General features: G+C 36.5%; 1 protein-coding gene across 2 annotated transcripts; it reads left to right on the top strand.

The window, feature by feature from the left end:
• The first annotated feature begins 406 nt into the window (after positions 1-406).
• LOC145499511 (caspase-3-like) lies at positions 407-12,820 on the top strand. 2 transcript variants are annotated; one of them, XM_081479029.1, is made up of 4 exons: positions 407-940; positions 1,883-1,954; positions 5,621-6,091; positions 6,517-9,333. In XM_081479029.1, exons 1-4 carry the CDS (start codon positions 664-666, stop codon positions 6,903-6,905), a joined length of 1,209 nt encoding a protein of 402 aa, XP_081335155.1. In that variant the 5' UTR covers positions 407-663; the 3' UTR covers positions 6,906-9,333. The 2 variants fall into 2 exon arrangements, with proteins under 2 accessions (XP_081335155.1, XP_081335156.1); XM_081479030.1 differs by lacking the exons at positions 5,621-6,091; positions 6,517-9,333 and adding exons at positions 9,340-9,819; positions 10,816-12,820 and having other exon boundaries at positions 461-940.
• The last annotated feature ends 702 nt before the right edge of the window (positions 12,821-13,522 follow it).

Below are 13,522 nucleotides of genomic sequence, written 5' to 3' on the forward strand. Positions count from 1 at the left end.
ATGTATTATTCATGGGGAGGGCCGGGGAGTACCGGTAAGTCAGTGCATGATTACTTCCTGTTCCAAGAGTGTTCCAGGTAAATCCTCATTGCAGTCGCTGAGTATCTTATGCTTGAAAATAGAGGAGATATCTTGTAAGTTCTCTCTTTCTCTCAATCATGGAGTTTCAACAAACTCCTCAACCTGCAAATGAAAGTGACACCAAAGTGACATAATTATAATTCTGGCTAAAAATAGCCAGAGCCATACTGACGCATCAGCTGTAAATTTTCTGCCATAGTATACCGTGAAGCTAACAAATGAGAAAGCTGAAGGCAAAATGTGATAAATAGCTGTGATGTGATATTTTACTAAGAAAAAAAAGACATTGCAATACTGCACTTACTAGTTTGGCTACCCAGTGGAAATGAGTACTGTCAAAGTGTTGTAAGAGTGAAGATATTCAGTTAATCCATCAGGAATACAATTATTTTGCTTTTAAAATTTTAATTTCTTTTAGGACTTTAGACCTTCCAGTTGGGAAATGATCGAGCGGTACTGGGTCTGAGTGTTCCGTGATGTCATCGTATACGCGCCTTTCCCATTCTCTCAGACGGAACCATCTTTGGGGAGGTTTGCTAGCCTCATCTTTTCGAACAGTTTTGTAAAATTGTCGCCGATATTATGGAGCAATCCGACCGTGATATATTGCGCAAAAACAGGCAGGATTTATTGAAGGATATGGAGGCGAAAAGAGTCGCTTCGCGGCTTTACTCGAGAGGTATTTTCAGCGAAGAAGATAAGGACGAGGTGAACTCCAAATCTACTACGAATGAGCAAGGAGAATGTTTGCTTGACATTCTTCCCAAAAGAGGACCAAAAGCTTTTCGTGCCTTTTGCGACGTCTTACACGAATTGTCTCCTCACTTGGAATCACTTCTGAGGCCGGTTCAAGAAGCGGGTGAGATACTTTGTATGTTGCCATTGTCAACTGAAAATTAGTATGCTTATCAAATTCGATCGATCGAGCTCAAGCACGAATTCTTTTATCGTGCAGTTTTGAACATTGTATAGCAAGCGTGCATAACTCCAATCAAGATAATTCTTTACCATTTAAAATGTTTAAGTATTGCCCTTTTGTTTGCACTCCTTATCCTTGTCAATATTGGTACCATTTCCGAAGTGTACACCAGGCTGTAAAATTTTATTCATAGTGCGGTATCCATCTGTAAAATAGTTAATGGTAAAGGTTTGAGCTTCTTTAGCTGAGTCATGTTTTTGGTCGTCACAAACTGCTTGTAGCATCATACTTCCGGGCAATGCCCTTTCTCGGAAAAAAAAGGCAAGTGTCGCATCGATCGTGAGTTCATTGCATGCCGGTTAATTTAACCAATTATTATTGACTTCGACGATGATGTTGTCTCCCCTCAGATTCCATTCAGCTTGATTTTCATTTTTTTTTATTATCTCATTAACCTGGAACAAAGAATACTAACAATAAGATGTCATCTTGCATGCTTTGTCTCACTGATTGGTCCAACAGTCTTTCCCTAACTCAAATGTCCTATCTTCTGGTGAATGTCCATTACAGTGTTCAAATGGTTTACTGCAGGTACAACTCTGGGACCTTGTTGAAATTATGCACTGTTACTCACATTAGTATTCTTCTGTTCTGATTTGTTTTGTTTTATTATTTTCAGATGTCATATGAGTTTGCCATGAAATATGTCATTCCAGTTTAATAACCAGATTGAAATATCTACTTTATTATTTCCCAATTTCTAGTCATTTCTTCCCATTTCCACATGACTTGAACTTCCCATAGCTTGAATCTTTCCTGATTGCCTTGAAGGTTCAAGTTATCAGGTGTCAACTTTAACAACTGGTCTCCCTTTTCAAACAGGAATACCAAGTGAAGGTACTGATGGTGGAAACAAGAACCCTATCTCTAGCACTTCAAACCTTGGTGCATCAGGTACTTGACAATAAATAAATTACTAATTATTCTTAATTTAATGTAGGTGAATATTGGACACACTGTATGCCACATTTGATCTTGAGATTGGACCAGAATAATTTGTTATGTTTATGAAGTGTAATGCAATCCTAATCCAGTCAGTATTGAGATTTTTTTAGACAATCGTGTTCACTGTTTTGGCCTCCCCGCAGCAGGGGCAAATTACATCATGGGGTACGCAGTCATGTGTATAGATTTGAGGCAAGTGTTCAAAGCTGCAGTTTGGCACTTAAATGCTGTGATTTTCGGCAATAGGTGACTCTACCCTTGTCATCCAGAGTGACTATTTTGTACCTTGGCGATGGCAAATGTTCATGAATTGTTTCAGGTTGTGTAGGAAATGACCGGGATATATGGTTAGAAAATAAAAGTTTCCGAGTTGTAGCTCGGACTAGCTCGGTCAATGACCATGATTTGTTTTCTGAAAACAAACTTTCCTCGTCTTGTAGCTGTGATTTATGTTTAGAACTCTTTTAACCTCTTTCATTTGTGTAAACAAGATGTAAATTCGAGCAACTGAAACAAATACAAACACCAAGTAAAATTGACAAGATGTAAAGTATTGGTGACAAGCTGTCTAACAGCGTCAGCTGGTCAAAATTTATTTTCTTGAGAAATATCTATCACGAAATATCTATCAAGTGTTAGTGATCTGAAATTGAAGTTTGAGTTTCACAAACAGTTAAATAAAATGTCTTTGCTGTAAAATATTTTGTCCAGTACAAGTTAAAACTTTATTATTAAAACCATTTTTAGGGGTCGCTGCTGCGGGATCTAATTTATTCATCGTTAGGTAAACTTTACGCGCAAATCGTTATCTGTCATTTTGATCAAACTTTGTTTGTCAAATATGTAAAGTACACCCGTGAATGCACCACTCAAATCTTTGATTACTATTAGTAATAATTATAAAGGCTTGACTTCGTTTCAAGTTGTGCATTTCTCAATCACATCACACGTTGGGAAATGTGGTTTTGTCATGTTCTTGTGTCTAGCTGCAATTGCAGAAGGTTACTTTAGTTCATTGTTAAAACTGTTTTTACAGATAGTGGTAATTATATTATCTTTGAGTGTTTGTCATTGCTGAATTGCTTTTCGCTGTCACTCTGTCACTAGCTTCTTTGAAAATACGAAGAAGCTATCCACCAAGCCTCATTATTGAGGTCGATAATTTTGGGTCCAGAGTACATATGCACATGAGGATGCTTAAAAATTTCGCAGGACCCCAAAAATTTTGATGCTGCGGGGACTAGGATGCTTTCTTGAGGAAACCTAGTGCAAACTAATGGATCAGTTGTTTTGAACCAAAGTGCCAGAATGGTTTCAAAATTCAACATTTTGAAAGATTTATAGCCAAAATAGTATAATGGTAAATGATGTGTTTTATTCTAGTTGCAAAATGCAACATTTGGGTTTGATGGTTGTAAAATAATAGATGTCTTAAGTTTGAACATGAACTGACATGTTCCCACTCTTTTCAAAATCTTGAAAAGAGCTTGAATTTTAGTCCTTATATAAAAAAGTCCTTCAATAAGGCCAGAAATTTAAAACATGTGTTTTCTGGTTGGTCTGTGAACATATTTTGTTATTTTGTTATTTTGTAATAAATTATTTTATGGAGAGCAGTCTTTGACTCCTAAAAAAGTCATGCTCTTAAAAGCTCTTAAAATTTGTGGAACATATTATAAACAATTGTACAAAGTACACAACCTTTCCCCTGCCATATGATTCTGAGGACAACGAGTCTTTGTTTGTCGCTGAATTTTATGTAAAAAGTCTTTGAATGCTCCTTGAAATATTTTGAAGTGATGTCCATTTGAACTACGCCAATGCTTTAAATACCACTTTCTGTAATATGAAGTGACTGCTCTTAATCTGCACGTGTCTCCTCCTGTGTATACATTGATTCATGTGCACCCTGCTTTGAGGACAGTGGAGAGGAGAGCATCTTGTACATGTATAAGAATACAAGATAAGGATTGTACCTGGTTGAGCTTTAGATTGGATTTTTGATTTCGGGTCTTGCACACTAAAATTTCACCACTGCATTTCACACTTGGAAGGTCCTATAAAATGGAGTCATCTGGTTACTTTTTGAGCAAATCACACATTTCACTGAATGAGATACTGATTATTGTACAAATTGCAACTTTTCGGGAACCTGGCCACAATATCTTACAACCTGGTTTATGACCCATGTGTTCTAACCGTCAGGTAAGTGCTTTCATTGTTTGAAGTTGTTATACTTTGATAAACTTTGTAAGTTTATATGCCTATAGGCACCAAACCATGTCATTCTGAGATTCATTAAGTCAAGATGAATTCCAAGCAGACCTGGTTGTCCCAAAGGCATTCATAATTTTAGGCATTTGAATTTTCAGCATTAGAGAATGTTACAGAATAATGCTCCACTGTTGGGTCCAGTTAGTGAGACAAATTCCCACCTGGGACCTGGACAAGTGTAAATGCCATATTGTGCTTTGGAAAAGTGCTGTCGCTATACCAATAAAATTGTTTAAGATACTGTTGACCAGGTCATAAAAATTAAAATGAAACTCACCAGATTGATAAATTTATGACTAATTTTCAGGACTCCAAGCTGAATCTTTTCAAACATCGCCTTTTGGTGGCCTTTACTGATATAATGGCCACCAGATATTAAAGTTTGGTTGCCAGTCTATGTGGGGATACATTGTACTTCATTATATGAGGTATAAATTTAAAACCACAGACTGTTCTGAATCAAACGAAATCAATTAAACTGGAACTACGTGATTTAGGTTTTGATACAAAGTCAAAACAGGCAATTACAAGAAGAACCTGTTAAGCTTAAGAAATTTTGTATTGTTTGACTTACAAATTTTTCTAGTATCAAAAACAACTTGCCAAATTGGCGAACCTTGGGACTATTTTAGCGACTTTTTTTTGCTATGGCTATGTCCAAAATGGTCCCACCTTGGAGCCATGATTTTATGTGGAGGTGGTATTTTACCTTATAGATAACACATTTTAATTAAGAAATGCAGAGTAAGCAAGAAATACATTTTTTCTTGGTAACTTTCTAGAATCAACAAATTGTTAGCCAGCCAGAATTAAGTTATAAATACTGACAAAACCCTACTAAAATTCATGTTTGTCTGTACACCCATAGGTACAGAATAACCAAGAAATGCTAGTGCACAAAGAGACGTCTCAAAGTGCTATGTATAGCACTGTGAATCATCTGACACAACAAGTGAAACCAAAGATTTTTTCTGTGAAATAAATGGATTTAATTGTCTTGCTTGCTCTGTCTTTGATGATGTTGTAATTTTATGTATCATGTATCTGTCTGTAGAAACCAGACTAAACTTTTCGCCTTGACCATCTAACCCTAACCCTAACCCTTGAAACTTTTTTATAGATAATATTATTAATCTAGACTCAAGGAAAAGTTTGTGCAAAGAATATTCAGAAGTTCTAAGGTCAACGCCTATTTGAAGATTTCTTTAAACCAGCAGTTAGGTTAAATGATGAAAAAAGGAAATAAAATAGTAGTACTAATATGTTCTCAACTATCTTTTTGTCTTTGGAGAAATCCTCAAACTGAGTAATGTTAATTTATTGTACTTGTTTTCTTTTTAGAAAAAGATGATTCAATAGAACAGTCACTTGAACAGAATAGCATTGGTTCCAAATCTTCATCAAGCATGCCCGATAGCAGGTTAATCTACAGAATGAATCGCTCTCCAAGAGGCATTGCAGTCATCATAAACAACAAAACATTCCTTGAATCCTCTGGACAGCATTTGGCACCACGTGAGGGCACAGATGTTGATCGTGATGCCTTAAAGAAGCTTTTCCAAAAGCTACAATTTAAGGTGGAAATCTACAACAACATCACAAAGCGTGAAATAAGAAATGTCACAGCAAAGATAGCAACAGCTGATCATTCCAACTACGATGCTTTTATCTTCACTATTCTGACACATGGCGAGGAAGGTTTGGTGTATGGAACAGATGGCACAATTTCAATCAGGGACATTGCCTCCAAGTTCAAATCAAATGCTTCATTGGCTGGCAAGCCAAAGATCTTCTTTTTCCAAGCTTGTCAAGGTATGAAGATTGACAAGAAATTTATAGTACAGTGAACATACTGGTAATTCCATGGAAAGCATGTTGAATTAATTCTTGCATTACAGCTTTTGGTTTACCCTAACGACAGTTTCCTAAAACTAGATAAAAAGATGATATAAGCAGGCACTCAGTTTGCTTCAGACTAGTGCAGCACAGGCGGTACTCAGTATTATTTTATTGATGAAATCCAACCTATTTATCAGCTTCAAAGCTGATAAAGGTAAATTAACCGTTATTAATAGCAAGATTGAGAAGCTGACGTTTTGAGTGTTAGTCCTTTTCACACAGGTTGATTTTACTTAGTAATTAATATTACCTTAATATTATGTTTCCATCAAAACTTTTTTTGTAAAGAATTTTACCAGCAAATTTATAACAAACTTGTTTCTTTATTCAACCTGCAGGTCAGGAGTTCATGGAGGGATTGGATGTTCCTGATGGACCTCAGCCTTATGAAAGTGTGACTGTCCCAGTTGAAGCTGATTTCTTATATGCGTATTCTACCGTACCAGGGTACTACTCATGGAGAAACTCAACTCATGGGTCTTGGTTCATGCAATCATTGATTAAAGTATTTGAGGAGAATGCCAAGCACATGGACATCCTCCAAATGCTGACCAGAGTCAATGCCAGTTTATCTACCTATAAATCACAGACCTATAACCCTATCTCGAAAAACAAAAGGCAGATAGCTTGTATTGTCTCAATGCTCAGAAAAGAGTTGTACTTTTTCCCTGATGTGGAAGTTCACTCTCAAGAGGGACGTGATAATTCAAAATGTCCACTTTCTTGATCTTGAAAGGGTTTGTTTGGTGATTAAATTCTACAAAAATGCGGTCATGGCATTTGATTTAATTTCTGCTTTAAGTTGGCTCCACAAGAGTGGAAAGAAAACAAATGTTGGGGCTCTAACTATATTGTACTAGGCTGAAAATCATCAAAGCAAGCCCCCCAAAAGTTTGTCTTAAACATTATGTACATAATTTAACTTTCCTCAAAAATTTTGTCAAGAAACTTCATTTCATACAAGTGACAGACAGAATCTGCTAGCTTGTCTGAAAATTCACTAGCCCCATGGTGTCAGACAGGACTTTCCTTGGACAGAGAAAGTTACATTATGAACACAAGCAAGTTTGTTCTCGTAAGTTTGTAACTTTGCTACAGTGTGGAAAACCATTGTTGGTTGCTTTGTACTTCTAAGAGTCTATCGCTTAGTTTGTTTTCAAGACCCCATGTTTGTAACAAAAACATGATGGAAGGAATGTAAAGTTACTTTGTTTTCATTTGCAGTTTTCAAGAAGTTTGTTTTAAGAAAACAACTATGTGTAAATAGGTATTATGGACACAGTGAAACTGAAGTTCCCAGTATAAGGTTCTAAGATATGAATGAAGAAAATGTACATACAGTATATTATTAACAATTTATTATTACTATTTTGTTGTTTAATGTTAGCTAAGCTTTGTATTGGTAATTGTTTTTATATGCACGATTTTAGTAATTTAATATAAAATAATAATATTGTGACTTATTCTTATATAGTCAACTTTGTCTAATATAAATTACAAAAGAAGTTTATTTTTTATGTAAAGGCTGTATTTCCTAATTTTTAATATTTGTAATGAAAGCGTAATATTTATTTTAAAAACCACTTTATCTGGTCCCGTGAAGGGCAGACTCCTGTATAAAAAGGCCAGGGGTGCTGGTCAGAAGTTTTGAAAAGATCCCCTTAGAGGTACCAAGATCCTGTTTTGTGGGCGTGGCTTGAATTTTTTTTCACCGCTAAGAGGTACCAATTCTAAAACAACACTGAAGATAACTCCTGTCATTTTTTTTCAGCTCAATGTACACTAAAAGGTACGGTAAAAGCTCCCACTGTTGACCTTTTGAGGCTCAGCAACCTAAGAGTTACCAAAACCACTTTTTTAACCCCTAAAAGGTACAATGAGCACCCTGCCATTTTTACATGGGAGTAACACCTGGTAATTGGTTTTGAAGTTATTTGTTCAGAACAAACAATGTTCCTGTACTGTTCATCTCTAAGTCATTCCAATTGGGAGAATTAAATTCTTCTTTACTACGTTCATTGTCTTTATCTGTGTGTTTGCAGCCATTCAAATAGCAATAATGTTTGGCTTACTGGCCATTTATTTCCGAGGAACAGGCCCTTGCCACAGGGGTTCTGTGGTAAGGCATATAACAGTAAAGCTTAGTAAATGTGGTTTTTCTGTAAAAAAGAAAATATAATTTAAGTGACTTTTTTCTTAGCGTCGGGAGCCAGTAGACCATGAAACATGCAAGGGTTCTATTGAATTTATCAAAATCAAATGCTGCAGCACAAGCGAAACAGTTGCATAGTGTCATTCAGCAGGCATCAAATTCAATCAACAAAAATGTGCCAGGCCTCTTTGATATTCTTGATGTTTACACCTAAAGTTGGCTCTAAATATGTGAGGTGTGTTGGGTGAATAGACACCACAGGAAAAATATTTTGAATATCAAACTTTCCTGACACACTTGTTTGTCATTATTCCTGGAATGTTTCAGCAACTTTTCATGAAAATCCCTCAGGTCTAAATTTGCTCAAAGTTAAGTATTCTTCCCAAAATTAAAATGTGGCATTTTAACTAATAAAGTTTCATAAACAACTTGTACCACACATGGAGATTATCTCACCTCATCCTCATAAAACTTCAAGCCAATGGAAAACAGGACCTGGACAATGGATCAGAAGCTCCCAGTAAAAAGTGTCACTATGCATTCATGTTTTCTATCTCACTGAAGTGTTGAAGGGAAAAACACCAAAGGTATTCGCATATGAGAGCTGCTTGCAGGCTAGGGTATTAGGGTCTTTGGTTCCTCAATGGATGACAAGAGTTTTAGTCTGAACCAAGAGCCTTCATTGCTTCCATTAAGGTTTTTTTCTCTTTTCTTCACAGAATTGTTTGTTATATGGATTGATTTTTCCCCTCTGTTCAAAGACAGTATTCTTTATGACTCTTCATGTGAGAGCAGGCACAAAAGCGAACGCAAAGAACTTCCAAGTGCAAATTTTAACAAAATGTGTGATGTAAATAACAAAACATGAGCTCCAAGCTGAGCTTTTACTGTGAAAATTCCTGTTTACACCCAAAATGTTGGGTGTTACCCTAGGAGTATAAACTATACATGCGTAGAGCACAGCTCAACTTTAACACTGGCAAATCTGGTTGTGTGTTTGTTTCTTCAGAAAGTGCTGATGAAGCTGATGCTAAGCTGTTTGGCTTTGGAGGTGGTAGTGCAAGTGCCAAGCCTTCATCAAGCACACTGGATAAGGAGATCATTTACAAGATGGATCGCTCGACTCGTGGAATTGCTGTCATCATTAACAACAAGAACTTCCTGAGGTCTTCAGGGATGGATCGTTATCCACGTAATGGCACTGATGTTGACCGAGACAGCCTGGTGAAGCTTTTCAGAATGCTGAAGTTCGAAGTCAAGATTTACAATGACCGCACCAAAGCTGAGATACGTACCATAACAAAGGAAATGGCAACATTGAATCATTCCAACTATGATGCGTTTATCTTCTCCATCCTGACACATGGTGAAGAGGGTGTAATTTACGGAACAGATGGCACCATTTCCATCCGGGATCTTACAGCAGAGTTTAAATATTCCACTTCTTTGGCTGGGAAGCCAAAACTATTTTTCTTCCAAGCTTGTCAGGGTAAGAAGATAAACACATATCATTTGCAGGCAGCACTTCTTGTACAGGGCATGTGTTGTTTCTATGTAGAATGTTCTACATTTGAACTGCACTACAAAGAGAAACAGCATGAAAAATCATCAAGTTCTGAATGTAACTTGAGCAGTTGGCTTGAAATTTTTTTAGGCTTTATTTTCCCAGCAACTTAAGTTGCATTCATAATTTCGATGATCTGTCATGTGTGTAATTATTTTTGTGACATGTCTGCTTAATTTCATGTTGATATCTTGAGAACTCTTGAAGATTAACTCTTGGTTTCTGAGGACAATCAATTATGATATAAACATGTCAAGTAGAAGTAAGCTAAGACAAAAATCAGCTAGGGATCTTGGCTTCATATGATGATCTCCTTGGAGCTACTACTGATCTGTTTTGGTTATATTATGGTCTGTCAACAATCTTAAGTGCACAGCCTGGTTGTTCAAAACCAGATTAGTATTAGTAAATTTTAAATATGCTGTCTGTTTACTACCGAAACCAATTTTTAACAAGCACCCAACAGATCGTTTCAGTAAATTATATAATATTATTATGACTGTTCAGGAGGTGTTTAAACCCCTCCAATATTCTTTAGTGAATTTTCTCCTAGAACTTTTTTGATATGAGAAATACAATGCCTGTTGCTTTTGGATTGATAATGATGTTGTTTTGAGTGCCGAAAAAGGCCAGCTACAATGTTTGGAAAAGCAACATCTGCTAAGGTTTTTGGGAAATGGGCAAAAAAAAAAAGCCCTAACATACTAAAGTTTACCTAGAATAACCATAACCAAAAAGATGAAAATTTGACAGTGCAGCCACAGCTTTAAAAAGCACTCTAGATAGCCTAAAACAGCATTTTTAAAAAGGATTTGAGAGAAAGACGTCATTGTTAGCCTGTGATAAGTTTCCAGCTACTTATAAGGATATTTTTTCCCTATTTTCAGAGGCTAATTTTGTTTTATATGATGTATTTTTAAGGACATGAGTACATGGATGGTATGGACGTCACTGATGCTCCGCAAGAAAACAAAGTGTCTGTTCCAGCTGAGGCTGACTTCCTCTATGCCTACTCCACAGTCCCAGGGTACTACTCATGGAGAAATTCTGTCAATGGATCCTGGTTTATTCAGTCATTGACAAAGGTGTTCGAGGATAATGCTGAGCGTATGGATATCCTCCGAATGCTGACCCGGGTCAATGCCATGGTGTCTACTTACAAGTCGCGAACCGGTGATTATTATTCTGACAGCAAACGGCAGGTTTCTAGTATTGTGTCAATGCTACGGAAGGAACTGTATTTCTTCCCTGAAAACGTTGAGCAGAGTTAAGATGGACACTGTAGTACAAACATTTTAGTTCCTATATCATGATGTATGACCGTGAAAATTAGTTTTTATTGTGGAGAATTGAAATGAACTTAGATAAGAGAATCCTGTGTGGCTAGCCTTGTTAAAAACTTGTTGGAATTTGTTTAAGAAATAAAAAAATCTTTGTTTCTAGTAAGTGATAGGAACACAGATGGAAGAAATGTGTCCACAGCTTTTTTAGTTCTCCCAAACTTTTATGGCTATTTCTATAAATTGAAGAAACACAGAGAAAATGTTTTCTATTTCTGTTAAAGAGCACTGTGGGAGAAAAAGAGGAAGTTTAAATGACTTTGAAAGCCACTAGGTGATCTTGTGCCCTCTGTTAAAATAAAACAGAATTTAATAATTTTGCCTTCTGTTAATTAGGCCAGTTACATCTGGCAACATTGCAGAATGGTTGAAAGTCTTAATCGTTATAGGCCTTATTAAAGTTTTCTGTGCTAAACTGATCAAGTGTGACTTGTGCACAGAAGATTGGTTCAAACGCAGTTACTGTTGAAAATTAGAAGCTAGTCTTTCAGTGCTTGCTTATCAACATTTGTCTCACTAACTCTTCACTGACTTGCAACAAAACTGTAGCATTGAGGTTTTGACTTGTCTGGTAGCGCGAGGTTTGTAAAGTAGAATTAACGAGTGATATTGAGTGCTTATTGGCAAATGACAAGTGGAAATTAGAAAGATCTTTTTCTATTTTGATCAGGACATATGCAAGTTACCGGTACTATTTCGGTGGCAACAAAATTAATGTGTCATCAATGCTATCAATGTTGTTTATGTGCACTAATAGCTTAATAATAATAATTAATAATTTACCAATTTATATGGCGCATATTTACATATTCTGATCAATAGCACTTAACAATCACCATAAAAATAAAATAAAATTATAAATTATAATTATAGATAAGTCTTAAGTCGAGACTTAAAACTGTCAAGTGATGTTGCTTGACAAAGCTCTTCAGGTAGGCCATTCCAGAGTTTCGGAGCTGCTGCTGAAAATGATCTGGCCTCGTGACACAGTGGAAATTCCCCCCAGTTTAGCAAAGTTAACAGCATTGAGGCCACTGAATGAATTTCCCAATTTTTACAACAACCACGACCGTCACTTTTTTTAAAATATGGTGGCACTTTTGTAAATTAGCTTGTCTGTTCGCGTGAGATTTGTAGAGAATGGTTCAAGTGAAAAATTTATGTGATTACAAATGTGGGTACAGCTTCCCTCCTTGGGGAGGGCGACTGTGACACAGGCTACCGCAAATGAAGGTATCCGATCAGATCGTTCCATGGCCGCAATTCCAAATGAAAACTGTAACGAGCCATGCGCTATTCTTAGTCATGGTGAAAGTTTGGTTGAGAAAATGATGCCTGTTCGTGCAAGCTGCTGCTTTTACAGCATAGCTGCATTCTGTTTACCAACCAAATTTGTTATTTCCTCTATTTGTATAAGTAGCTTTGTCGTATAAAATAATATGATTTACCATAACGTTTGCACTCTATGAAATCTTAGCTTTGACTTCAATATATCTCTGTTGCTAATGTGTTACAATATAATCAAGAGGTTTTGATAATATTATATAATAAACAATTTATTCACTGATTGATTTCTCGGCCTCCTCTCTCTCTCTCTCTCTCTCTCTCTCTCTCTCTCTCTCTCTCTCTCTCTCTCTCTCTCTCTCTCTCTCTCTCTCTCTCTCTCTCATGAGTTTCTCAGAGCGGAGATCGAAGTCAAGCCACAAGACTTATGGGTGATTCAGTAAACATAACAAAAGATCCTCATTTCTCGTCTAAAACCTCCATTTAATAATAACTTAATTTAAGTGTCGAATGTATTTAGCACTGTTGTGCTAATTGGGGACAATGTAAATAAATAAACAAATATTGCAAATAGGTAGGTAGGTAGGTAGGTAGGTAAAACTTTATTTATGCAGGGTGGCCCATTCAGCACAGTGGCTGGTATCCAGAGGGGCCCTGCTAAATACAATTTCTAAAAATATAAAACGTCTAATAGTATAAAATAGTTATAAAAATAGAGTTAAAAAAACACCAAAAAAACTAACGTCTAGTAGTTGAAATAGTTATATAAAAAGAGTTTAAAAAAATTGAAACGAGTTACAAGCATGAACTGGTAGGGAAAAAAATAGATATCATAAATTAGGTGCACACTGGGGAGCAGGCGAGGGTGCCTTTATTATAGTCCCTGCCACATCCGCCGACTGCCGTCGCGCCTTCCCCCAAGAAAAAATAAATTCACAAAGGAATTATTAATAAGAGAGGGGGCAAGGGTATTTTCGTGACGCCGTGATCCGGTTTTTTTTGTG

This window comes from Orbicella franksi, chromosome 10, assembly GCF_964199315.1.
Source record: "Orbicella franksi chromosome 10, jaOrbFran1.1, whole genome shotgun sequence".
Lineage (NCBI taxonomy): Eukaryota > Metazoa > Cnidaria > Anthozoa > Scleractinia > Merulinidae > Orbicella > Orbicella franksi.